Source organism: Sander lucioperca, chromosome 1 (genome assembly GCF_008315115.2).
Source record: "Sander lucioperca isolate FBNREF2018 chromosome 1, SLUC_FBN_1.2, whole genome shotgun sequence".
In the NCBI taxonomy this organism is placed as follows: Eukaryota; Metazoa; Chordata; class Actinopteri; order Perciformes; family Percidae; genus Sander; species Sander lucioperca.
The window spans coordinates 43,633,966-43,661,823 of NC_050173.1; the positions used below are offsets into that span (position 1 = coordinate 43,633,966).

General features: G+C 41.8%; 1 protein-coding gene across 2 annotated transcripts; it reads right to left on the reverse strand.

Annotated features, from left to right (window-relative positions):
• Positions 1 to 287: 287 nt before the first annotated feature.
• sec24b (SEC24 homolog B, COPII coat complex component) lies at positions 288 to 27,714 on the reverse strand. Of its 2 annotated transcripts, XM_031317150.2 has the most exons (24): positions 27,414 to 27,714; positions 26,076 to 26,777; positions 25,275 to 25,418; positions 22,658 to 22,801; positions 17,951 to 18,034; positions 17,353 to 17,516; positions 16,077 to 16,261; positions 15,628 to 15,730; positions 13,059 to 13,185; positions 12,808 to 12,917; positions 12,393 to 12,505; positions 12,166 to 12,284; positions 11,537 to 11,592; positions 11,078 to 11,284; positions 9,789 to 9,912; positions 9,054 to 9,212; positions 8,729 to 8,902; positions 8,382 to 8,492; positions 7,826 to 8,001; positions 6,851 to 6,988; positions 5,696 to 5,800; positions 4,417 to 4,509; positions 3,759 to 3,862; positions 288 to 1,298 (listed from the first exon to the last, which is right to left on the reverse strand). In XM_031317150.2, exons 1-24 carry the CDS (start codon positions 27,505 to 27,507, stop codon positions 1,187 to 1,189), a joined length of 3,648 nt encoding a protein of 1,215 aa, XP_031173010.1. In that variant the 5' UTR covers positions 27,508 to 27,714; the 3' UTR covers positions 288 to 1,186. The 2 variants fall into 2 exon arrangements, with proteins under 2 accessions (XP_031173010.1, XP_035860553.1); XM_036004660.1 differs by lacking the exon at positions 22,658 to 22,801.
• Positions 27,715 to 27,858: the final 144 nt, after the last annotated feature.

The window sequence follows — 27,858 nt, forward strand, 5'->3', positions numbered from 1 at the left end:
AAAGTCTTCCTAGTTGAGGCCTCATGCTGCTGTAAAATGTGTGTAGGAGTCATACGATCTATAGAGATGTAAAATGACTGATAATGTAAACGTGTTGAAACATGAGAACAATTCGTCAAAGGTCCAGAAAAGGCACGATGTCTGAGAACCATGATGTTACATCAACCCGTGAGGTAGTTTGTGCATTGAAACTGTTGGGACACGGAGTGTTTTAAAACACATGAAAGATCAGTATAATATATCCTGGTCACTATGTCTGATGGCACCGTCACACGAAACAAGCAAAGTTCTGTTTTTGTTTTTTATTTAATAAGCTGGTTCATAAATTATCGCACATAAAAGATTCTTTTTCAATAGTTACAAAGTGGATAGCAACTTCAGTTAGCGCCTGGAAAAAATAAAACAAATTAAAAGAAGTTTATTGACAGTGGGGGGGTGGGGGACTTTTTTTTTTTTAAAGATTGATCTAATCAGGAGTTCACACAGTGGAGGAGAGAAGGAGGAGCCAACAGGGGGGTTTCAACATCCAACCACTGTCGAAGTATATTCCCGTTACAGACGGATGGCGTCTGTGCTCAGACTAGCAGCAAACAGAACAGTGACATGCGTTTCGTATCTCATGCCGAAAAACAACAAAAAAGGAATTCTTGATTCTGTTTTCCAGTGTATTCAAAATAGTCTTAAAATAAAACTGAGGGAGTAAGGAGGGGAATAAATTATAAAATAATAATAATAAAAAAGACAGCACTAGCTACATGTGAGGCTCACGAAAACAAATCTAACTAAAGACTTGTTTAAGTGGCATCTTCTTGGCTCGACTTTCCCCTTCTTATCTCGGGAGTGAGAGGTTTGACGAGAGGGTTAAAACGGGAGGGGTTTGACGGTGGTTAAGAGGCAGCGATGAGACACTGGAGGTGGAACAAATCCCTGTTCTTCATTTTATTTAATTCTCTTTATTCTTTTCTATAACTATCACCCTTCCTCCCCTTCTGATGGTCAAATCCCGGCTGACCGATGAGCTTGGAGGGTGGATTTGTTTAATGAGACTGTTTGGAGGAACGGGAGGTAAGCCACCCCGCTAAAACTAGTCTGAAGGAGTTTAGTTTTCACTCTACGAGGCCGGAATCCATTCACGCTCTGGTTTGTTGATTCTAGCGGCCAAAGTTTCTCTCTGTATCATGGGAGCCTACTTGGACATTGCCTGAATGTGCTGCAGGAATTCATGGTAGGAAGAAGCCGACTCAGACTGATCCTCCACCAGGTACTGGAAGAAAGTAGCTTTAGCCGAGGTATCGTCCCTGCAGCAGAACAAAGAGAAACAAAGACGAGAGTGTTAAGATGGATAGCAGCAATAAAGTTTTTTTTTTTTATTATGGATTCTATGCAAGGCTGGGTATTGTGTGAACATTTTCCATTGTAGTGCAAACTTCTCAAATGTTAACACAAGAATAACCGGTAAACCTTTTTAAAATGTTAAAATGTTGGATTTAAAAAGGTTTTCTTTCTGCTGCAATTACAGTGTTTTTATTCCATACAGTATATGAAGTTCAAAGTCAAAACTCTGTACCTTGTACTGTTGGAGGAAAACTTCTCGTTTCAGTTATAATGTAACTATATACATTTTGTAGACCACCTCAAGAAATCTCATCCAATTTATCACATTTGTCAATTTGACAGAGCGATGCAAACATCCTTAGTCTGTTTGCACTGACATCATCCACCCTCCACAACAACACTGTGGTGTAAACATGTGGTGGAGCAACAATGCAGTGCCACAGAGGCGAGAGAGCGAGGGAACAGAAACAATGGGTCCCCTGTGGAAGACTTTACAGCCGCTGTCAATCAATGACCTCACTGCTTACTATGTGTTTACACTGGAAATATATTTTCTGTCAACCTCAGACCGAACTCTGCTGGGAGAATGATTCCACTCATTCCAGACACAAAACTGGTCCCACCCTGTTTCTGTGTGGTGCCAGTCAAGTCCTATTGGTGTGGATGGGACACTGAAGTATGGCTGCAACTACTTATTAGTTTCATACAGATTCGTCTGTTGGGGGCGTCTTGGTGGCTTGATGGTTAATAGGATACAAACCATGACATAAACTGTAACTGCAACGTCTCCAGTTCAATTCCAGCAAGGAACCTTTGGTGTATCTCATCCCCCTCTTTCTCACCACCCCTTGATTAATCTGTTGGCTAGTTTCGATTTAATAGTTTAAAAGAAACATGTCAGAGCAAAAGAGGCCGTCTTTAAGATAGCTGGTTTTGTTTGACAAATAGTCCCAAACACAGATATATTCAATTTGCAATGGTATAAAACAGAAAAGCAGCAAATCCTTTTTTTTTTTTTTGAGAAGCTGGAACCAGAAAATATTAGATTTTTTTAGCAATAATCTCAATCTGGGGGCAGTTTTTCAGGTCTTTATTTGTATAGGACAGTTTTAGACTTGAAAGGGGAGAGAGAAGGGAAATGACACGCAGCAAAGGGCTGCAGATTGGAGTCGAACCCGTGGCCGCTGCGTCGAGGAGTAAACCTCTATATACGGGCGCCACCTGGTAGAGCGGGATTAGGTAGACTCTATTTGTCCATTGTTTATTTCTAAAGAAACACGACAACGTATAAAAGGCTCCATTACCTTGTATCTCACGTTATGGCTCCGTAGCAGACGTTTTTGTAAAAATAGGCTAATGATTGTGTCATAACCACGCGACTTACTGTCGCACAGTAGAGGAATTACCGTATAGTACAGGAGAAGCATGCAGGCAGTTTCGTCTCACAGGCGCCCAATCTTGAAGATTTTCATTTAAAATAATATCTATTAAGTCACTATCACAGAATGAGGTAATGTAATGGTGACTGAGCCTATGGCCCACTGATGAAAGCCCTTGCAGTGCAGTATTACCAACAGGATGTCTTTTTGCGACAATCAAGGGGGAAAAAAAATACACAAGCGGTACACAGTTAGTGATGCGTTTTCCATCACCCAGCAGTGATTGGTCCGCCAGTGAGGGTAGCCAGGGCTAACGCAATAGACTTGCTCATCAACTGCCAATTGACTGACATCATACATTGTTTGGATCTCTGGGAAGTGAGATCCAAAAACCCAGCTGTAATGACTGCTTATTGCTATAGCTAAAGAGAACCAAACTGAGATCTTTCAGATTGGAACTTTGATCATTAGTCAATTTCACAACGATGCTATCTTTAAATGTATTGAATGGTATTCAGTGCTAGTTTACAGCCTAAACCATCCTGCCCAAGAAACACCACTACAGGCTGACCATGACCTCTGACCTCAATAGGCTGTAATCTCTGCTTTGGGCTGGATCATTTTTTCATATTTGAGTATCTCGGTATGGTGGCCATTTAGCATTAAACATTTTGGTTGTACATTAATTTTGGGTGGAGTGAAGAACTAAGTAGGCATTGTTTGGCTGCTTCAGGGCTCACACAAAGAACAGCAGAATATCTCTTTGGGTTCTTAATTGCACTCCTCAATTTGAAAAATGGTCACAAATTTGTGCCTTCTGATATTGGCCCCTCCTAATTTCTGGCAGCTGGTAACTTGGTGGAAGAGGAAGTGAAACCCATTTGGCTGTTACGTTATTTTGAGGTCAACTGTCAAAACATTTAAAAATGTAAATAAAAGAAGAAAAAGCCTCTCAGACTTTCTAGAATCCAGCATCTGGATGTTAGAAGATACGTGAGTGTCAGTTAAAGTCAGATGGTAATCCAGATGTGAAGCAGTGCTTACTTGACGACGTGTATCATGGAGCTGAACGCTCGGTTGTCCTGCAGCCAGTCGAGAAACGCTCGCACTCTCTTAGACAGAGGAGTCCCCAGCTCGGGAATGTGACTCTGGGAATTATAGAGAGAAACAACATTGTTTTCACTGCTGTGTGTCTCAGATGGGAAAACAGATTATGTAGATTCACTTAAGTCATCTCGGCTACACAACATGGTTAACAGAAATATGCCTGTGGTTTTAAATGTGGGGTTGGTAGGTGGCTCTTGGATGCATCGACCCCTTTCTAGAAAAACACAACAGGCAGCATAAACAAGTGCTGACGGTTGCTTTGTTCTGGATGTCCCCATCACGCCCACAGTGTGGTAATGATAGAGCTTTCTTGTTAAAATGCACGAGTTGTTTTCCTCTTACAACAAAGAGAATAGCAGTGCTATTTTACTGTGAAGCAAATCTGTGAGTCATTTTCTAGGGGAAATATGTAGAATGCTACATTGCATCATTCATGCAGCAACTGGGCGGTGGTGAGTAAAACAATACCACCATTTCCCTAATCATAGTTCCCGACATGTTGGATACAAATGCATCACTGTTTGCCTACTTTTTAAATGATGGACTGCTCGTTTTGAAAGGACAGCTGCTTGTATACAGTTACAGTCTCACTGACCATGTTGGTGGGTATTGAAGCGTAGTTGGGGCAGCCCAGAACATCTCGGATGAACAAATCGTGGCAGCATTTGCCGATCCACAGATAAAAGGTCTGCAAAGAGAGAAACAGTCAGTCACAGAGTATCTACTCTTCCTGACACACAGATTAAAGCCCCTAAAAGCTTTGTTTCAAATTTCTCCATATTATATCAACATATTCATGACTATATAAGCAACAATAAAAGTTAAAAAGGCTCAGAAAAACATCTTAAGGTATTGTTTAAGAGCTGTTAGACACTCAAAAACTCTTGATTAGTGGACGAAAATGTATGTAGGATGTATTGCTCATAGTAAAAAGTTGATTGAGAAATTAGTTTTAAAATGAAATCAATAGTTGTAGCACCTCATTTCTTTCTTTTTTGACACATTTCTACTACTACTACTACTGACCAGGAATAAAACTGCTCATAACGTTATATTTTATATTCATTGTCTTTAGATGAATGATTCAGTTTCCTCCCTGTTCCTTATTTTTGTCAGGGTGGAAAACCACTTACATTAAAGCATGGGACACTAAACTTAACAAAAACTGGGCTGTAACGCTGCTGTTGCTACTTTAAAAAGGTGCTCTAAGCGATGTCACGTGTTTTTTTAGACTACAACATTTTTTGTCACATACAATAAACATCTCCTCACTATCCGCTAGCTGCCTGTCCCCTGAACACACTGTAAAAAAAAAAACGCGGTCTCTGTAGACAGCCCAGGCTCCACAAACGCCAACAAAAACAAATTGTGCCAACCTGCACCACCAAACATAAGTCTTCAAACGTTACAGCCAATGACCGACAAGAAGGATTTGAAGGGTGGGGGTTGGGGGGTTGGGGGGTTAGTGCGCAGAACCACGGAAGGGAGGGAGAGGGGACGGGATGAGGAGGAGGGTGGGGCGAGCTAGCCTCTGTTTGTTTGAAAATACTTCAAACGTCAACAAGAAGTGCCGTCACCCAACATCGCTTAGAGCACCTTTAAGGCTTATAATGGCACAATAAATGTCCACACACAGCACTCATCCTTCCTATAGGCCAAAATAACACTGCACTTGTCTTTAATTTACTTGAATGGATTTGAAATGATGTTTACACTTATCTACACTTTTTGAAGGAAACAAGACAACTAGAGAGCTTTAGAGAACTAGAAAAAACTGAGGAGAAGTAAACATGATCTCGGACATTCTGTGAAAAACCCTTGAAGAACCACATCCCTGCAGAGTGGGTTATGAATAAATTATACTGAAAGCTTACGTTGCCACAGTCCATGAGGAAAGCTCCATCTCTGCTTAGCGTCTCAGCAGACAGGTGGAGCAGATGAGGTTGGGGTATAACTGTGTTGTTCAGATGGAGCGCCCCCTGCAGGTGGGACACAAAAAGGTGCAATGGATTAGAGATGGAGGACACTCAAGATCCATTTATTTTGGTTTAAATTTCATTTAAAAGTCACTCAGGTACAGTGAGGGAATGCACACTCACAGCTTCAAAAATCTATAAGTAATATTGTCATTTGAAAATAAATTCCCAATTCATTTAAATAATAAATATCCGCTTACTATTTATGCAGCCTGATGTCGGCAAAATATTTTAAACCGTTCTCAAACTTTGAATTAATAAACTGAATAGTCACTAGGGGTGGGAATCACCAGAGGCCTCACGATACGATATCATCGCGATACTTATGTCACGCTACGATATTATTGCGATTTTAAACTTATTGCAATATTCTGCGATTATATTGCAATTTATTACCTTTTTTCCAACTTCACATTTTTCCCAATTTCAAATGCTGTCCCCAAAACTTTGTTAACATCTGTTTTTATCATGGCCGGGTTAGCTCAGTTGGTAGAGCAGGCGCACATATATAGAAGTTTACTCCTCGACGCAGCGGCCGCGGGTTCAACTCCGACGTGCGGCCCTTTGCTGCATGTCATTCCCCCCTCTCTCCCCTTTCATGACTTCATCTGTCCTGTGGAATTAAAGGCCTAAAATGCCCCAAAAAAATAATCTTAAAAAAAATAAATAAAAACATCTGTTTTATCTAAAAAAGATAAATCTGTTGTTTGTTCATCACACTTCAAGTTTATTGCTGCAAAATGGGATTGTCAAGCAGACAAACTGACCAACACATATATATTAACCCTTGTGTTGTCTTCCCTTCAACCTTGAAAAAAATCACTTTTTTTTCCACATTTTTGACGCCTTTTTTTCACAATTTGGGTTTGCTTTTTCCAACGTTTTAAATTTTAAAATTTTCCTTCTACACATTTTCAGCGCTTATTTATACATCCCATATTTTCTGATATAAAACAAAAATTCGATTCTTGGCGTCTGATACCGATACAGTATTGCCACAGAAAATATTGCGATACTATGCTGTATCGATTTTTTCGATTGTCCGTGTCCTACCTGGTCAGAAATGTTGTCGAGCCGGTACAGGTCAGGATGAACCATTCGCATCAGCTGCTGCAGCGGCTGCGTCTTGAACTCACACATGGCAAACACCCGCTCGTCCAGCCGCGTGCTGGTGCCTGTCCGCAAAGCTTTCTGTAAAACAGAAATGGAAATCTTTTTAATGTGTGTATTAATCTTTATTTCTTCTTTCAGTTATTTATTTTGAATTTTTATTTTGCTATTTTCTTGTTTTCAAGCCTTGACATTCACCTCACACTTGGGACCTGCCCCGGTACAACAGTTTTCTAATCAGTTTCTGGTACTGCAGGTTCTAACTGTTGGACAAAATGGAGTTCAAATCTCGTTTACTGCCCCCGAGTTGATTTTCAGCCACTGGTGGATTCAAACATCTGCTAATGTTTTGATTAGATTCATTAAGCACTTAGAAATACTAATTGAATATCATTACACTGTAATAAAGGTGGATTAAGCAGTGACAGTAAACAGTTGACGCTAAATGGCAACTCATCTGTAATTTTACATGCATCAGGAAACAGGGATTTAAATGTTTATGGTGTAAACTGATGTGGTCAGACCCATAGGGGTATTTGTCTGAGATGACGCAAAGACTGTGAGAGTGTGTCTGAATGTGGACACACCCTGGATGTATGAATGAACAAGTCCTGGGTGGATGAATACAGTCATTGAACATATAGGGAGTCTGTATGACTGTAAACTCAGCTTTTACTATGCGATTGTGTGTATGTGTGTGTGTGTGTGTGTGTGTGTGTGTGTGTACACAGGAGGGGTAGTGATTATGTAACAGCAGTTCATATTTTAGGATGCGTAACTGACGTAGGGGTGGATTATTGGGCGTTAGTATGGAATGTGTGTGTGTTTCAGACAGTTTTATGTGTGTGGCTCTGTGGGTGTTTTTAGTCGTATGTGTAATGACGAGTGTATGTGCTGATGCCTGTCTAGCAGCCACACCTGTTTGAGCAGAGCGAGGATGTAAATGGGGAAGAGGCACAAGGCAGCAGGAAAGACAAGGCCGGACTGCTGCAGGTTCGACACGTTGCTCTTGTAGGCGCTCGCCAGATCCACCACCGCGTTCGTCAGGGCATCCCGAGCATCTGTCAGGCTGGACGTTATTGACCGGTCGATAGCTGAAACGTGGAAAAAGATTAGATGGAGACGTGTCTAACAGCAAACAGTATGACATGTTAGTGCATTTCTCAAAAGGCTGTGAAATGCCTGCAACTCAAGAGGAGGACCGAGTTTAATGTTTTTACAAATTTAAACTACAATGACATTAAACCGTTGCTTTCTATTGCATGGAGATTTTTTTCTACTTTCTACTTACCAGGGTTTCCCGCAGCACTTTGCAGTTTAGGCGGCCGCCTAAGCAAGACGTGACAACCCTGCTTACTTTTCTATAGATTCTCCATAATTTCCATTTTTATCCCCTGTTGTGTTTATTTTCATGTGGACAAAAAAGTTAAAGCAATGTATTTAAGAAAAATGTGACAGCTGGTGGCTTACTCACCCATGTCGGCTAGCAGACATGTGATGGCCTGAACATCAGCTCCGGCATACACGTCACTCAGTTGGTTGACCACCGGCAGACACAGAGTATGGACCCGGATTCGCCTTTTTCCTACCGGTATAGATGGATGAATAATCAGAGACGGTAATACTATTTGCATATAGCATCATCAACAAAACCACAAGCTCCTACTGTTGGCTGCTGGAGCAGGTAAGGTTTTTACTCATAAAAGTATTGTGTAGCGGTAAACAGTTCACTGACCCACACAGTGTTCCTCACCATGATCCAAGTGTGTGTGTGTGTGTGTGTGTGTGTGTGTGTGTGTGTGTGTGTGTGATTTTGTGTACCTTTACTGGAGGTGTAGAGCAGAGCAGCCTGGAAGCAGGCCAGAGACGAGTCTGCCAGTGAGTCGTCAATAGACATCTGGACAGCGAAGGCAGAATCCGGGTTGACATTGGCCAGGGACAGCAGGTCGGTGGAGCGCACAAAGAAGTTCCCGTGAAACGTATGGATGGATAAACCTGAGGACGATCAGAGCATGAGGGAAGAGACAAAAACTAGGTTTGAAAAATGTATGCAAAACAAGTAAAGCAGACAACCTGTAATGGAAAAATATAGCACACGTTCAGTTGTAAAGAAGGCAAAAATGTCTGACTCCGGTGACCCCGTTACCTTTAGTGCATCGTATTCTCATGACCGCCTCAAAGCCGATCTTCCTGGTGAGGTAGCGGTCCAGATCCTTCTGGAACTTCTCCAGTTGTGCCGGGTTGTGGATGTAATGGAAGGAGGGGTAGTAAAAGATGCTGCCCGCTGAATACTTGGAGATACATGCTGAAGAACAGGAAGAAGGAGAGAAGTATTTAATTATAATGCAAGTACCAGAAATAAAATAAAATCCCCTATACACTGAAACATTTAAACATGTCTGGTTACCATGTTAAAGGTAGCATTAAGCGTTTAAAAGGAATACTCTCTGGACTCTCTGGAGTCTTTGGAGTATCCAGTGCTCGCTTTCTGTAGGCTTTAAAAGGTGGATTTGAAAAGTTTCTAGCTTGCTCCCCTTGAGGACAGCAGGGGATACAACAGATACCGGTCCTCTATTTGAACCCATTGTTATTGCTGTGAATAAAAACTGACTGCAGCTGCAGCTGCCTTCATGTGCGAAGGAGGAAGCTACCAACTTTTCAGATCCACCTTTCAAGCCCAAAGTCATCGTTTGATACTCAAATGATAGATTTGTGACGAAATTTGTGACAAAGTGAAGGAAAACTTTGACCCAGTAAACCAGTTAAGATATTTAACTTTGAATCGAAGTGTTGGGGTTAGCAGATAGACAAACTTCCCTAGTCCCATGGGCCTTTTGTGGCTGTGACACAGACACTGAATTGAAATGTTGGGTGTTCTTACCTAGCGAAGCGAGGTCAGCGTACTGGGAGCTGAGCAGGAAAAGATCCACCCCAATTTGTTGCCCTGAGCAGTCCAGTGCGAGTTTCTTATAGAAGTCTGTGGCTGGGGCAAGGTGCTGAACTCCCTGAAAAGATACAGACTAATTACAAAAAGAAATCCTCTTGTTCTGTGTTCTGCTCTGTAAAGGAAGAAATTGCCACCAACAGCTTTAGGGAGTTCCAGGGAGTTTTTTTTTTCCCTCAAAGTCTCCTGTGCTATTAGATCATTTTTATTTCGATTAAAGTGGCCACTAAATGATGAATGATATGGAAAGGATGCAGACTGAGTTAAGAGTATATTGTCTTTTATTTCCATGTTTTTTTTTCAGCCCAAAATCCTCCTGAAAGCGCAGAAGTTAACAAAAATCACTTTTCCCTGAGAAAGAAAGCACATCTGTTCTTGCTGTAACTTTTTGGCAGTTTATTCAGATCAAACACAAAACACAGATGATGAAGATCAATAAATCACAGTCCTGGGATGGCAAAAACACAGACTTCAGCTCAGCATCCTCCATGAGTGCTCTCTCTCTGAACTGCAACGTGAGATCCAATTATGACGTTGGGGCTGGTAATAAAAGTGAGTTGTGGCAGGAATATAAACGTAACAGCACTGACAATGCCAAAACAATAAGTATAAATCCACACAGCAGGGGGTGTGGAAGAATCATTCTCTTGCTATATTTCATCGGTCATATGGTTTGTTTTAGGCCTCATAAATCACAGAGTACGCAGCACTACCGCTTTCTATTTTGAAAAATGAAGATGGCTTGTAAAAAAGGTAAAAACAATGGTGGTAAAAAAAAAATTCTAAAAAAACATGCTAAAAAGCAGTAACCACAGAAACTCAAACTTTATCACCAGTACATCCAAATAAAAAGAAAGACTTAAAGGTGCTCTAAGCGATGTCATGCGTTTTTTACGGCTACAACATTTTTTGTCACATACAGCAAACATCTCCTCACTATCCGCTAGCTGCCTGTCCCCTGAACACACTGTAAAAAAACACGTCTCTGTAGACAGCCCAGGCTCCACAAACGGCAACAAAAACAAACTGCGCCAACCTGCACCACGAAACATAACAGTCTTCAGGGGGGGTAGTGCGCAGAAGCACGGAAGGGAGGGGCGAGCTAGCCTCGTTTTGTTTGAAAATACTTTGAACGTCAACAAGAAGTGCCGTCACCCAGCATCGCTTAGAGCACCTTTAATTGTCAGGATGTGCTCACAAAACCATAAAGTGCTCCTCATTGGTACCTTAGTGCTCGAGCGCTGGTTGGGGTCTTCCCTCGACTTCAGCGAACCGGCACCGAGCGTCGGCAGCTGCGTCTGAAACACTGTGACGCGGCCCCCGGTGGGCGACATGAGCTTGAAAGCTGCTTGTAATGCCGGGCCGAGGGCGCTGTGGGTCTCCTTGGTCTGGCTGAACATGCCCGGCAGTGACGTCAGAAGGTCCTTCACCAGCTGGAGGAGGGGAGGGAAGGAGGAAGAAATACAATTGAGAGAGAGAGAGAGAGAGCAAAAGAGAGAGAGAGAGAGAGAGAGAGAGAGAGAGAGAGAGAGAGAGAGAGAGAGAGAGAGAGAGAGAGAGAGAGAATTGAGGACATAATGAGAGAATGGGAAGAGAGAGAATTGAGGACATAATGAGAGAATAATGAGAGAATGGGAAGAAAAGAGTATGACTGTGGCTATTTATGTTAAAAACAAAGAGTGTACCTCCTTGCTCTCCTTCAGGTTCACCATTAGACTGTCATGAGACGGTATGAAGATGTCTGAAAGAAAAAAAAAAGAAAATTACAGCAGAAACATGTATGGCAATTTGTCGTAAGACCAGCAGAATCACAGTGGTGCAAATCCGATATTTTACTAAACATTATTTGATGAAGATGTGGAAAGTGTCTTGCACTAAATTAAAGACATTATTAAAATCATTAAGGAAATCCTTAGGTGAAGGATAAATCATTAAAATGTATAATTCATAAACTAGTCAGCAACACAGTAAAAATCAATGTTAATCATCTTTTTTCTTCATACCCTGAGATAACTTGCTCGACTGTTGGTGAGTCCAATATGTAAATAAAATATAATTGGAAATAGTTACATATCTTAGTGATAAAATCTAAATGATTAATTCTTTTTTTTTTTTAAATGAAATCAAAGAATGAAAAGACTTTCATACTAAGGTAAAGATCAACTAAAAAAAATGTGCATCTGAGGAGCTTTCCAACCTCTTGACTACTTAACTCGTCCTATACACCTTGTTTATTCCTTGATTCCTTGACTGTTAGTGATTAAAAAACAAACGAGTATGCAAACTAAAGCCTGATTTCAGTGAGAAGATGTACCGTCTATGTCCGATACCACCAGCATCTGTGGCTGGGACAGTCCCTCCTGGAGGTTGTAGAAGTGGACGGTGTTGTCGAAGGTGAGAAAGCCCACTCTGGTGCGTGTATCCCCAGGCAACCTGAAGCACATAACAACCCTTTGTCAGAATTGGTTCAGATGCGAAAACCCTAACAAAACTTTAACACACATTTAAACGTTTAATGTATGGATTATCGACAACACGCACTTATCCAGGTTGTCCATAAGTGATTCACAGAAGAACTTAAGGTAGCCTGATTCCACAGCATTGTGAGACACATCGAGAACAAACAGGTAGGCCGCTGGCTGAGGGGGCCGCAGCTGGTCACACAAGAGGTAAAACATACACACATGATTAGTGCGGATGGATGTGAAAATATATGTATTGTTGCATGTCCAATTTGAAGTCTGTAAGATGTAAGAGTTCGTTTTTATTCCAGTGAAGTGTCACTCTCTTTTCCTGCTTCTCTTTTAAATTAAAGTTCATACAGTAGGAAAGCCCTTTGCCTCAGATGTTATAGCACCGAGACAAACACTGCCCTCTAGTGGGCAAACAATCCCACTACATGAACATTCACAACACAAGAACAATCAAAAGTTTCAGGACAGAAGAGACAACTTACCATGTAGTCTGAGGAGGCGATGAACTCCACAGTGGCGTTTTGGACCTCTGGTCTCTTATGGGGCTCGCCATACGACCTGGTGACTGGATTGTACATAAACTCATCTGGAACTGAATAAGAAAGATAAAAAGAGCAGGTATGACATGTGCAAAACTATGTGGGACACAAAATTATGAAGGTATAGAATAATTATAGGACTGGGCGCAAAAATGCATTTCTAAACCCGGAATAACTCATGATTGCATTCATACCATCATTGACCCGATAACAGAGGTTGCACTTCCACCTGCGCTGGTCCAGGAAGGTGACAAACGGATTGATGTAGGTGCGACAGGAGCGACAGCGCACTATTGTGTTCGACGTGATCACCGGTAACTGCTGCAGAGTGAGGAAGAAAGAAAAAAAAAGGGAGAGAGAAAAATGGAGTAAACACTGAGGGAAAAGTACACATGTGACTTGGGAGCTGAACATTTTACAATTTGTGCTTCTTTTCAAGTTTGGTGGTGACCTTTTGCCGAACATTCCTCTACTCATGCCTCGGCAGACGACTGAAGAGCAGCTTTGTTTCTGTTTCTTGGGGGATGTGGTTGAACGAATCTTTGGATCTGTAGTCTTTGTATTCTGTGTCTGATGTTTCTACGACTGTGTTCTCAAGGACTTCTCCTGCTGATGTAGCAGGGTCACCTGAGAATCTTCTACATTTTTCCTTAGAATATAGACCATTTATTCTTCAGCATACCCCGGCGGCTACACTCTATAATTGTTACACAAATTTCCCCAAGAAAAAACAAACTTGTGTGAGGTTGTCCAGCACAGATGATAAAGTGGTAGTAAACCAGTCCCTCGTGAAAAACGTGATTATGCGATCGCATAATTCAATGCATAATCAGCCAAAGTCCGCATATTTACAGGGGCCGCATTTTTTCAAATACACCGCACTTTCGCCACATAAATTGCCGATTTCCGCGCAAAATATGCAGGGCTTGCATGATTTCATAATCCCCGCATTTTCGTTGCAAAAAAAAAATCACATATATCTTAGCAGAAAGTTGAAAAATGTTGCGTTTACTTCACACAAGAGCAGCCATTTTCCCGTTGCCATGGGAACATTATGAAGTGATGTAATTACGCGACGTGAACATCATCGAAAAGCTGAAAACCCCGCGATGAAGCCACGATGAAACCGCAGTTTTTGCAAGTTCCCGCAATTTCATCGCATAAAACTGCATAAAAATCCCGCATATTCCATCGCATTTTTTAAGAAAACGTGCCGCATAATCAACGATTTTTGCCCGCAACAAATACAAAAAAAACCAGCATTTTTCTGGAAGGACTGGTAAACCAAGCACATTTGTTTGGGAACTAAAGCAGAGCATATTCATAGCCATTTTGGGGGCATTTTAGCCTTTAATAGACAGGACAGCTGTAGACAGGAAAGGAGGGAGAGAGAGGGGGAAGACATGCGGCAAATGGCAGCAGGTCGGACTCGAACCCTGAGCCGCTGCGTCAAGGACTGGATATGGGCGCCTGATCTACCAGGTGAGCTACCCAGGCGCCCCCATTTTTGTTTTTAATAAATAATCAGTGGTGCCCGGATTTAGAGGTGAATGGTGGAACTGTAGAGGAGAACAAATGTCTGTTTTTATAATGCAAACAAATTATCCCAAGCACAGAATTGTGCAGTGTAAAACTGGCAAGTGGTGTAGTGTGAAACCATGGCATTACAGTCATCATCTACTGTACTATGAAAGCAGTAGCATTGGAGCAGCTGTTTCACAGTCCATTGGAGACTATGGATGCATTTGGCAGTTTCAAGGTTGTGAATCTTTTTTTACTGCATGAATATAAATAGAGGCAAACTCATATTTTATTCAGTGAGTCCCTAGCAAATGGACTTAAAATATATTTGACCCTATTACAACTTTTTCCAGCCACTGTTGCTGCTTGAGTGAACAAAGTTTCCAGCCACAACTATTTGGCTGGCGTTAACTTCCTACTTGTTTCTCACGTGACATCAGTGCATCTCTGTTCTCCGTCACTTCATACCTTCCGACACCACATTAGGAACACCTCTATAAATACACTCGCATATCTTCCTGCACCTCATCATCATCATCATCATCATCATCATCATCATTCTCCTCCTCCTGCCTTGTCCTGCTGTCACTGTCTACAACAGACGGTTCAGTATGTTATTAGTGGACAAAGACTACTAAGTTTGACATAATATATATATCATGTTATGTTTCCCCAGTCTTCAGTTAGTGAAATAAGTTAAGAAAGTTTTGAATGCAGCATGTTGGGCCAGTTCTGACACCAAAGTAATGACTGCTGTCACCAAAGTTTGTAATAATACCCTGAGCCTTCATATAATAATAATAATAATAATAATAATAATAATAATAATAATAATAATAATAATACATGTTTTTAAGATTGTTTCAAAATTTGGCAACTTAAACTCAAAATCCTAAAATAGCCCCATTAGCCATACCTTAAAAAGGTCACATTTTATGCAATATGCACTATTTTTCATGGCTTTTCAACATAAAATGTGACCACAATAATATGAGAAAAGACCATCCTCTCTCCTTCTTTCATGCTCCATCTAGGAGGAAATGTGTCTATCAAAAAGACGTTGCATCTGCCTCTCTTTGTGAAGACCCAAGGGGCTTGTTTAGCATAGTACCACCTCCAGTTAGGGGACCATCCCCGCCCACTGAATACCTAGTTAATCAACCTCAGTGACCGCCATTGTTATAGAAAGATTAAAGATTTGCATGGGACATGGGGGGGGGGGTTTAAGCCATCAGATCATACCTGTAAGTCCCTGAAGGGGTGGAGGAGGAGGCCCAGAGGGAGCCTGGCTTTGTTGAGTAAAGCCTGGTTCTGGGGGATGCTGCTCAGGGTACACCTGAATGTCCTGATCAGCAGAGACAAACGAGGAGAGAGAACGCGTATTAGATAACACATCCACAGATTACAATATGACAGAGTGAGAGATTTACAGAAATAGTATTGAGTACTTGAGAAAAGGTACCTCCAAATAAACAAATATGAACTATGAGCAAAAATGTAATTTTTGTTAAGTTTTTTTTTTTTAAATATTTTTTGGGGCTTTTTTCAGAGTGACAGTGGATAGACAGGAAAGGTGGGAGAGAGATGGGGGATGACACGCAGCAAAGGGCCACAGGTCGGATTCGAAACCCGGGCCTCATCCTACATGGGGCGCACGCTCTTACTGGGTGAGCTAACTTGACTTTACTTACTGTGGACTACAGTTGACCTTCTTGAGGTCGGGGCTGAGGTTGGGTTCGGGGGCTTCAAGGGGCCTGGGGGGCAGCAGGCTCCTCTCCAGCAGCAGGTTGATCGGACTCAGGGCCTCCACCTCCAGCTCTGGCACCCCACTCAGCCCCCCCAGGGCCGCAGACAGCTGGGACAGGTTCGGGAATGGCTGCGGAGGAGGGAGAGAGACATAACACATTTTTTTTTTTTTTTTTTTAAATGAATCAGAACTGGTGTGTCAATATGGCCATCTGGCGAATATACAGTAAGTCCAATATTTACTCACAGCAAGAATCACATAGAAGTAGTACATGGCTTCTAATAGGCCAAACCACATGTGCCACATGTCAGCAAACTTTCGTCTTTCCCACAAAGTGTCTGATTGGTTCTGTTGTTTCTCCAACTGAGGAGCAACAGCCGACCTCTAAATCACTTAACAAAGTTTAGGATGTGGTTGAAAATTCAGAGATCTGGAACCAGGCTGGTGAAAACGCTTTTCACTTGCAACTAATACCAATACAAGTACTTGGGCACCATTTTAGATGATAAATTGAACTTTGACACCAAAACAGACTATATATGTAAAAAAGCTAATCAGAGACGGTTTCTTTTAAGGAAGTTGAAGGGGTTTAATGTCAACAGATCACTTCTGAAAACTTTTTATTCATCCTTTGTTGAGTCGATTTTAACCTTTGCTATGATCTGCTGGTTTGGCAATTTGAGTGTAATCAACAAAAACAGACTGGGAAAAACTGTAAACATACGTCGGAAAATAATTGGCACTGACCTCAACAGCATTGGGTATGTGTATGAGGCCAGAGCCACACAGAGGGCAACGGCCATTTTGGCTAACATCACTCACCCACTACACTCTGAGTTTTGCCTCCTACCATCAGGAAGGAGGTATACCTTTCGGAAACGCGCCAGGTCTAACAGATACCTGAGATCATTTGTACCATCAGCTGTTGGGTTTCTCAACAACCTATAGGTTGTCTGCCATCCCTGACCATGTCACAGCACATATTTTTTTCATTTATTTGCATATAGTGTATGTGTATTTATGCTCTTATCTATTTATTATCTCATGTTTTTATGTGTTTTTGTGTGAATGTGTATGTGTTGGCTACCTGTTGTGAACCAAATTGCCCCTTGGGGACATTAAAGGCATTTCAACTTCAACTAAGAAATAACCGCATCAACAATAAGACAAAAAATAAAAACAAAAACATAGCTATCTATTTTTTTACTCTCTGGCCTCACCTGGGAGTACTGCTGGTAGCTTGACTGGCCATATGGGTCACGGGAGGGGGAAGAGTCAGTGTGGGAGGCCGGTCCCTGGGGATAGTCTGGCTGCATGCTGGGGTAACCATAGCTTCCATAGGGCGCGGCCTGGTTGGTCATATCGTTGGAGGGCGGCATAGAATCTAGACAGAAGAGTTCAGCATTCAACCTGATTACGACAGCGCGAAGGTCAGTGTAGCTGCATTTTGGAATAATGGTATTTATGCGGGAAATGTGTGCGTGTCCCATTTTCATCCCAGGCTTTTACATAAATCGTAAAGTGCATCTCATTATCCTTTCGCTGCAGAAAAATATCACCCCCACATACCTCTTCTACATACGAACATATTCTCTTGTCAAACTTAATTCAATTCTTGGGCTCATCATTTACCCTGGCTGCTTGTAGTGTTACCAAATGTAATGGCGGTGTAATGTATTGTTGGGGGTCACTGTTACTCTCTATAAGAGCAGCAACTTTATGAAATCACAAAAAAGACCCTGGTAAGCAGTTTTGGAACATGGTATATTAGTGTGTAAGCCTATTTAGATGAACAGTATGTTTGTGATCAAAACATACCTGGATAGCTGCCCCCTTCCAGGGAATCATAGCTGTTGGGCACCGGAGAGGCACTGCCAGTAGTGGAGGAGGAAGTGTCGCCACCTGAGAGAGGCAGAGACAAAGAGTGAAACACAGAAAGAATTAAAAACTGAAATAAAAAGCAAAGACTGGTTGAGAGGACTGAAGGATGATATAGTTAAACAAGGACCCACAGGGATAGCAAAATAAAAAGTGCACAACAAAGAGTAATAAAATCAAACAAACAAAAAGTAAGACAAGAGCAAAGAAAAGTTAAAAAGATAAAAATGGGAAGATACAAAACAGGGATGGCCTGAGTGACTGAAAGACAACTGTAAATTACGTCAAAAAGAATGAAGGAATGAGGGTCACGATAAAAAATAATGAAAAAAGAAGAGGAAAAGAAAAAAGGGGAAACATCAGAGGGAATGAAAAGGAGCTTTTTTTTGTTTGGCCATGAAGCGTGCTGTGTTTGGACTCCCTCAGGCCTCAGAAAACATGATGAAAAGATGCACTAAGTCTTGAACAAGCAGGCGTACAGGCCTCTGAAAAATATGGGAGGATAGAAACATGAGAATACCAAAAGATTACAAAGATGATGTGATGGCTACAGAAATGCAGTGAGTATCATCTCGCTCTCTTTCTACAACTCTCAATTCTCTTATTTGCCATTTTGTACTACCTCCTTCTGATTCAGTCCATCCTCTTCATTCACACATTTTCTGTCCTTCTCCCTTCTATGATCTCTAATGCACACTTTATAACATGCATGACTTTCATGCTACAAAATGTAGCAATTAGCCAGCAAAAGGTGGGGAACAAGACGTTCAGCTGATGTAAACTAGGGCTGCAAAGATTAAATCGATTACTTGTCAACCATTAAATAAATTCATTCATTCATTCATTCATTTATTCAACTATTTTGATAATCTACTATTGTTTTGAGTCATTTTTAATTTTTTTTATTCAAATCAATTACAAATTCTCTGATTCCAGCTTCTCAAATGTGTTTAATATGTTCGGGTTTCTTTTCTCATCTATGACAGTAAACTGAATATCTTTGAGTTGTGGACAAAAGACATTTGAGGACAACGTCTTGGGCTTTTGGAAACACTGATCGACATTTTTAACCATTTTACAGACCAAAGAAGTAATCGATTGATCGAGAAAACAATCAACAGATTAATCGACAATAAAAATAATCATTAGTTGCAGCCCTAACGTAAAAAAATGCAATTATTAAAGCTATAGTGCGTAGATTCTTTCGCCCCCATGTAGAATTCTAATTCTAATGACAACAAACCCCCAGCCTTCTGTGATCGCGCCCGCACCCCCCACCCCTCCTCCATGCAGTTGCTAGTAGCCAAGGAGGATGCCTAACAACCCATAGAGATAAAAAAAAAAGAGGCAAGACATTGATTAGTGGGGTCTATTAGTGTATTAATGGCCCTTATTCCAAACTCAACAGTTCCTTTAGATGGGGCATCATGGTGGCCAATTTGATACATGAGACAAATACAATAAATTCACAACATCCTGGTTTGAGACGTCCTCCCACTACTCTCTGTGGTCACACTTCCTGTATGATTCTCTACTTAACTGTACCCGATCAACTAAAGGCAAAAATATTCTTAAGACAAATAAGTATTGTGGATGCATTGCATTATGGTCTATTGCACCCACTGTTTTTCCTCTCATGTCCAATAATGAACAGGTTTTCCAGAATATTTCAAAGAACCCATTAATCCATGTGGGCCAAAAGGAGGGATCAGCAGCAGCCAACAAGACACGACAGGCTTCTGGCAGAGAGCTCATTGGATGGGACAGGATCCAATTATCGCCAACTAAATTGGACCAGCAGACAACTGGATTATCTTCTCTGGAGGAGGAGGACACCAACACAGCTTAGCCTTCTTCCTTCTCCTCTGAGATTCTTCTCCTCCTCTTCTCCTTTCTTCTGTCAGCTCATAGGTTAAAGGGTTATGTAGCCAAGGGTTATAAGAGTTAAGATAAATCTGTTCATTGTAGGTGTTGCTTTGCAGCAGACAGAGCTTTCCATTTCCCTTTTCCTTCTAACCCTCAACTGTTGTCTTAATACTTTTGCTTGATTTTATAACTTTGCTTGCCCTCAGGCTGTTGCCACCTCTGGTTACTGATAATTAAAGCTCCTTTCACACTGTGGCCGACAGTGTCTCCTTTCTAATCTGGTGTGATCTGATTATCAAGAATCAGTGTGAACAGGGGAAAAAAAGCTGCATAGTCTCTAAGACCCCGTTTAAACTTGGTTTTAAAAAGCGTCGTGGGTAAACGGATCACAAGTGGACAACGCTAAATACAAGTGTAAACGACCACCAAATGCTAACTGTAGGAGCCATTTATATCCACTTTTTTTGGTTAGGTTAATTTAGTTAATTTTTATTTTAGCCACTTGGGGGAGTATTGCATTGGGTGTGGTATGTCACTGTGAATTAGGTATATCTGCAGGTGTGGCAATCAGCGAGGGCAAGGTGTGGATGGCGGGGAACACACGGCTCTTTCCGTAGCTGAGCGAGCACCCACTCCATCGACAATAAGCCACAGCACTTTAGTAATCACCACTGGGTGAAGTACTATTTTATGTGAAATACCCTTTTTCTACTTTTATAATAAACGGGAACACCACCCAAAGAGAACTAATGCCTGGACCTAAGATCTTTTTGCTACGCGTTGAGAACAACATGCCATCCATACCGAGGCTTATAGGATAGCTTCAACACTAACGCCTCTCCCGACAAGGACTTAACCGGTAAACATGTCATCAATGCAGGACATGGTGACAGCGTGCCAACGCTCTCTAACTTGCCATTTAATTGTTGTGCGACAGTCCATTGTTTTGCCCGATGGAAGATGTGTTGAATTCTGCTGAACCGACACATCCGCTACATGACTGGCGAGACTGTGGACGCAGTAATAACTAATAGCACAGGGCCTTTTGACCTTCTAGCTAAAGTGACGTAGGCATCAACGAAATCTGAACGCAATTGGTCAGCTGGAGACGCCTGATAGACACAGGTGTGAAATGCGATATGTCTCAGCTGTCTACATGTGTTTGGATGACCGAAAGGCATTTTAGAATCAATTGTAAACAGGGCCATATGTGTTACAACACGTGCTTGAACAATCACTGCCATGACAACAGGTGCATCTTATGTCATTCACTTAAAACAACTCATTATTTTTGCACAAGTGGCAGGGTGACTCAGCAGGTCTGACTAAGAGGACACAAGAAGACAAAGAAAGCAAAACACTGCATGTGACTTCAATGAGACTGCTCTACCTAAAACTATTATTAATTTTACAAGCAAAACTGGCATCCATCTGCTGACTCCAGCTTTTCTATGTTATATATAATCGTAAACTGAATCTATTAGAGTTCAGTTGGTCAGTTTATCACACAAAACAAGCAACTTAAAGATGTTGACAAACTTTGTTGTTTGAATACATTTGCCATAAAGTAATCAGTATAGAAAAGATGTTCTTATTAATATCATAATTCTAATCCAGATATGAACAACTGGTATTTTGTTGCAGCAGACAACCTGTAAGAGACCTGGGATAATTGAAGAGATAACGAGGGGAGTAGCTGAAAGCAAAAACAAGCTTCTCTTTTCATTAAGAGGTGTAAAAGTGTGCTAGCTGTGCCAGTGTGCTCTCTCTCAGGGGAAGCAGGCAAGTCAGCTAACATGTACACAGAGATCCTGCACCTGCTGGCAGGGGAGTGGCTATATTTGAAAACTTGTTAACCTCTGGCTGACGACACAGCTCCTGAGGGATAGTCATCAGCAGAACACCCGAGTGCCACATAACACACATAGTATGAGAGTGTACAGTACAGTATTATGTGGTCCAGATACTTAAGTCAAATACGTTAATTTTTCCACACAGAATACTTAATTATCTCTCTAAATCCCATAAAATAATTAAGTTCAGCCATATTGATTGTAAATATACTAAGAACACCTCAGAACAACTACGTTTCAAAACTCTTCTAATCCAACTCCATTCCATGAGGTTCACCACTACCTGAGTTCTAGAGCTGTACGAGGAGCAGAAGTAAGCACACAACATATTCATTTACTTTTTCCATCAGCAAACCACAGTTGGACAACTCCTTCTACTGCATGACATTTAAGACAAGCAGAAACTAAAGATAATACAGTTTAAAGATAAACCGAAATGCTGACCCACTTACCTCTCCCCTTTCTGAGAGACAACATTTCATGTCAGTTTTCGGTGATGGAGCAACAGAGCAGGGTACACACAGATTTAAAAGATGATTCGGTGTCAGTACTGATGACTGTCAGGGGGAAAGATGGTAAGTACTGGGTGAACTTTGGAAGGCTGATGAGGAGGCAGCAGGAATAAGAGGGGAGGGAAATAGCTGATTAGCCTATTAGCAAGGGGAAGGTATGGATGATGAGCTGCATACTGATTAAACGTGTTGGTACGTAGAGCAGAAGCGACACAGAAGAGGAGAGCAGTAGCGGTCAAAAGGTGACGTTGCATGGGTAGGGGATGGAAAAGCACCAATGGTAAAAATGATGAGTACAATAAGGGGGTACAAAAGGTTTATGGACATGGGGATGTTTAGGACAGAGCCGGATGAGTTCACGGGGATGGAGAAAGTGATAATGAATGGGTTGAGGCGAGATAAAAGCTAAAGCAGACCTGCTTCCTCATCATCCTCCTCCTCCTCATCATCATCATCATCATCATCCTCAGAGCTGCATGATGAGGGGGCCGCGGCTGGGCCTGAGGTGGTGGCAGAGGCAGAGCTAGCTCCACTATTAGCAACATATCCATACTGCATGCCTGTTGGAAGGGGGGAGTGGGAAAGGTACATGAGAAAACTTTCAAGACTGAGGCAGGGTGGCGGAGATCAGGCAGTAAACTTAATTCCATGTGCTGTTGCTAAGGCAATTGACTAACTTCTACCAATCACTGTTCAAAGTAGCTGGTGTTTTCCCCATTTACTACCCAACTACCGGTGAGACCAATACTGATGATCTTTGCTTTCATGCATAAGAATTATTGACCCCCCCCCCCCAGAAAAGTTGAAATGGGCAAAGATATTTTTAATTTTCTGGCGATGAGGAGGAGGAACTTGTTTTGTAAAAACAGGGTTGCTTAGCGTGTCGCTCAACATTATCTCTATATCGAAGTCGACATGAAACTACTAACATTTCAGAATCAACTTAAACCTTACATGTAGACACAATTAAGTGTAAAGTAGGCATCTAATCTCTTTCAGTGTGTTAAACTGACTGGAGCACTTGCAGATGTGTTAATGCACGTGGGACTTTATTTCCCCCAAAGGCAAATGTTACTCTCAGTCTGTGGATCGCCCAACAAGCTTCACCGAACATTTACCCCATAGCACACATTTTACTGTCCACAGAGTGAAAAAATATGATGAAAGGTTATGGTTATTGCACTTTTAAACCTCTTAAGATGTAATTTCTTTCTTTGTAGTGAGACTATGCAAAGCTTCAAAGTCAATTTCTATTTGCAACCCCCGTTATGATTAAATGCAGGTGCAGCTGGTGCTGAGAATCCTTTGGTCTTAACCTGCTAAGCTGAGAGTGGAAAGAATCACAGATCACACAGCAGCTGGCTGGTAAGTTCCAACCTGAAACCCTCATATTTGTATAATACTCACAACTGCCCATCTGAAAATGTGTGTGTGTGTGTGTGTGTGTGTGTGTGAGAGTGTGTGTGTGTGTGTGTGTGTGTGTGTCTGGAAATTAGGGCTGCACAATAAAATATTACATGTCATTTAGCTGACACTTTTCATCCAAAGCGACTTACAATTGCTATATATGTCAGAGGCCACACGCCTCTGGAGCAACTAGGGGTTAAGTGTCTTGCTCAGGGACACATTGGTTGATTGGTGGGAATCGAACCCAGGTCTCCCACACCAAAGGCATGTGTCATATCCACTGCGCCATCAACACCCAGTTGATAGGTTTTTATCGTCATCAGGATATCAACGTGCACAATAAAATGTTTGAAACTTTTAATGGTGTTAGTTTAATGTTTAAGTTCAATGTTTAATTTGGTTAATGTGTTTTTTGTATCTAAACAGGCTAAGTGTTATATTTTAGCTGTATAAACAGCAGCAGAAAATTCTACATTTTAACATCCCTTTATCGCAAGTTATATCGTTATCGCGATATTTCAACGTTATCACATAATGCATAATTTCCTCATATCATACAGCCCTATTGGAAATGTACCACGTAATCTGCCGCACACACAAAGTGCAGCTGTGAATATGTAAAATATTCATACATACAGCAGAATTTTAAACATTCCAACTGTAAATCTAAACGTATGCTCGTGGAAGACTTTGCACCAGAAAAGACAAAAGCCAGGCACCGGAGCACAGCAAAACCAAGAGCTGTTTTTTTTTTTTGTTTGTTTTTTTTTGTTTGTTTTTTTACACACACCAAAGTAAAGCAGCAGTTTGGAAAAAATTAGAGAGTATTCACTTTTCACACAATTTCCAACCAAAATACAAATGAAAGTACACCTGAAACTAATGCATTGGGGTGGTGTTTCTTCTGCAAGCAGTGAAACAAAAAACAGGAAACATGTTTCATGTTGACATCAACTATAAAAAGGGTTTTTGGCCTCAACAATTTGACCAAATTCACAAAAGATAACTTTAAGCTACTTAAAGTAGGACTGGGCGATATGGAGAAAATCAAATATCACGATATTTTTGACCAAATACCTCGATATCAATACCGCAACGATACTGTAGTGTTGACTATTGGTGCTTTCACAAAATATTTACACAATGAGATTTTTGATAAATAATCATCAGTAATGTGGATATAATGACTAAGCGGGTAAAGCCAAATAATAGAACAGTTACAACAGTCTGGAACGTTCAGAAAACGACGTAACTTTACTGTAACGCAGCCTTTAAAACCAGGAAAAGACAACACTTATGTCATATCACGATATTACGATATCCAAACTCTAAGACGATATCTAGTCTCATATCACGATATTGATATATTGCCCAGCTCTAATTTAAAGTAAACATCTGCAACTCATATTTTGTCTAGAAATTTGACACAATGGCAGTTTGTCAACTTCCAACTTTGTACATACATCTATGGAGGCACATTGGTAACGTTTCTTAGTTTAATCATTCAAAACCCTAATTTTACAGGCTGCCATTCATCAGTATCAGCAGCACTGAAGTGCAGTATCATTTTTGTGCATGTGTTGTGTCAGAGTCTCAAAACATAACCTAAAATTTTAATAATGTTACCTTGGTGGTGGCCCGGCGAGGAATGGACCGAAGTGGAGGGGGTTCCTGAGGGCGGTCGGTCTGCGCCACCACTGCTGTGAATGACCCCGCCGTAGGAGTCATAGCTCAGAGACGCCCGATGGCTCTGGTCATAGTGTTGGTGGACTGTGATTTGGGCGGCAGCAAAGAAAAACAAAAACGCAAAGACGAAAAGGTTAGGAAATTTCAAACAGGAGAATGGAGGTCTGCGTAACCAAAGATCTAATGTGTGAATGAAGACTGACACTCAGGAAATACAAGAACTTTAGCATAAAAAGCAGTCACCGCCATTAGTCAAATACTCATTAAACATTAACTTCTGGGTGCTGGCAGTCTCCTCAAATCTACAACTAACTTTCTATGGTTATGTTGCACTTTAGGATTAGGGTTCAGTAAATCATTTTTCACACTTATATTGTCTGATACAAATGTGGATTTTTGTAGGAGTCTTAGCACAAACACGTTATGCCTTTTAGCCATGCCTACTCAAGATAAGTGAGAAAAACGTAAAAAACTATGACAACTTTTGTTCTGTAGCTAATTTTAAAGCTATATTAAGTGACAGACACCTGTCACCTAGACAAAACAAACGCGAAAATTGCTAGTGTTGGCAGTATTCTACTGATACCAATACTGCTTTTTAAACCCGATAATGACCAATACACCTAGTATGCACAACACCAAATGCATATAGTACTCTGGACTAAAACTATAGTTTTAAGGAATGTCTCTTTCCCGCATGCAGCTGATCAGCCCCAGCCTAAATTAACCATTCACACATACCTGTGCTTCCTTGACCATTAACTGTCGGTGCCAGCTGACTAGGAGGAGCCACACTGTACCCAGGCTGCACTGCTGTTGTGGAGGCAGGCCAAGAGGGGCTGTACTGATGTAGGGGTGCACCCATCTGGGTGGGCATGACTCCATGCTTCGAGGTGCTCTGGGAGGAACTCAGGGTGCCGTACTGGCTACTTCCTGGGGTAGACGGGTACGAAACAATTGGGTAGATGGGGCCAGGGCCGCCAGATGGTGCAGGCACCAAACTGGGCTGCTGCTGCTGCTGTTGTTGAGAGTGCTGTGTTGGGGGAGTGGGGTATGACTGCTGTCCATAGTAGGATCCTGGAGTGGTATATGGTGGGTGATGCTGCTGCTGGAATGGCTGTTGGTTGTAGTGGACATTTGATGGTGGTGATGCTGAAGAGGGGAGAGTGGCATACGGCTGAGAAGGAGGAGCAGAGCTTGAGGGAGCACTGTATGGGGAGGGTGCTACATGATGCTGAGAGAGGTGGTGCTGCTGCGGCTTCTGCTGTTGTTGCTGATGATGGATGCTCTGGTAGTAGTTAGCACTGTGGGCACTGTTCGTTATGGGTGTTTTGTTAGGAACAGGAGTAGATTGGGCAGGGATGGTGGAGCAGTTCTGTTGTTGAGGTGGTGCTCCATAGCAGCCTGTAGATGGATGCATGGATTGGTATGTCTGTGTTGGACCTGAGAAGAGAGAGGGGGTGGTCAAGTGCACGTACAATTAGCTTAGTGTAAAAAAAAAAAAAAATGTTCTACTTCCACCAAAGCTCACAAATAAAAGTACCGAACAGATGTTATCATTAGCTGCAAACAACAAGCTTCATCCGCAGCCGTTTGTTCAACAGTGAGGGGTAATACCCGGTTTGCTTTCTGAATATGCATCCCTGACAGCACAGCCATCAATGCAGACTACATTATTTCAGTGTAAATGTAATCGACCGGTTGTTTATCAGAGCTTCAATATAAAGGCGAAATTAGAAAGCAATGGTCGGTCACACCGTTATTTTATTGCTAACATTTACAGTACCGTTGTATCTTAGCTTAAAAGCTCATGTTCGCCGCTAGCTATCTCTTTGGGGTTTAAGGTTAACGTTAGCTAGCTCTTAAGTTAGCTAATGTTAGCAGCTGATTAGCTTTACCTAAAACCATCAGTTTTTGCAGTTAACACGTCACCGTAATGTATAGTTAATGGTACTGTCCTGAATAATACAAGAGAACAATTGTGCAAAAAATAAAAAAGCGCCTGACAAACATAACATCTCATAGGGTTAGCATGCTAACGCTGGCGAGCTGGCTAATCGCATCACCCGGCCGCATTACCATTCTGGTAGGGGGGCGCAGCTCCACCGTTTGGCGTTGAGTTCTGGCCATAGCTGACGTAGCTGTTCTGGTTTGTGAACCCCGGCGCAGACATCGCTCGGTCCTCCCGTCCTTATGCCCACAGATACACGGCTGGGTAAATACACATGAGCAGCACTGTCCCAAAGCCTGGCTTCACCCCAGAGATGCGGCAAAGAGGTTGCTGCTGGTCAGTGAAGACCCGAGCAGCCTGGCCAGGTCTTCTCGGCTCGGCTGAGAGCTGAAGCTTCCAGAGTCGCGATGTTGAGGGGCTTAACTGACTCCTGGTTGCGGTCCTTCCACTCCCTCTTGTGGATGTTCTATATGTACAGTAAAAATACTTTGTAACGTGTGGTGGAAGTTTTTCGATGCAGCAGGTGTAGATGTTTTAAAATAGGAAGGTGAAACAAAGTAAGGACAGTCGAAG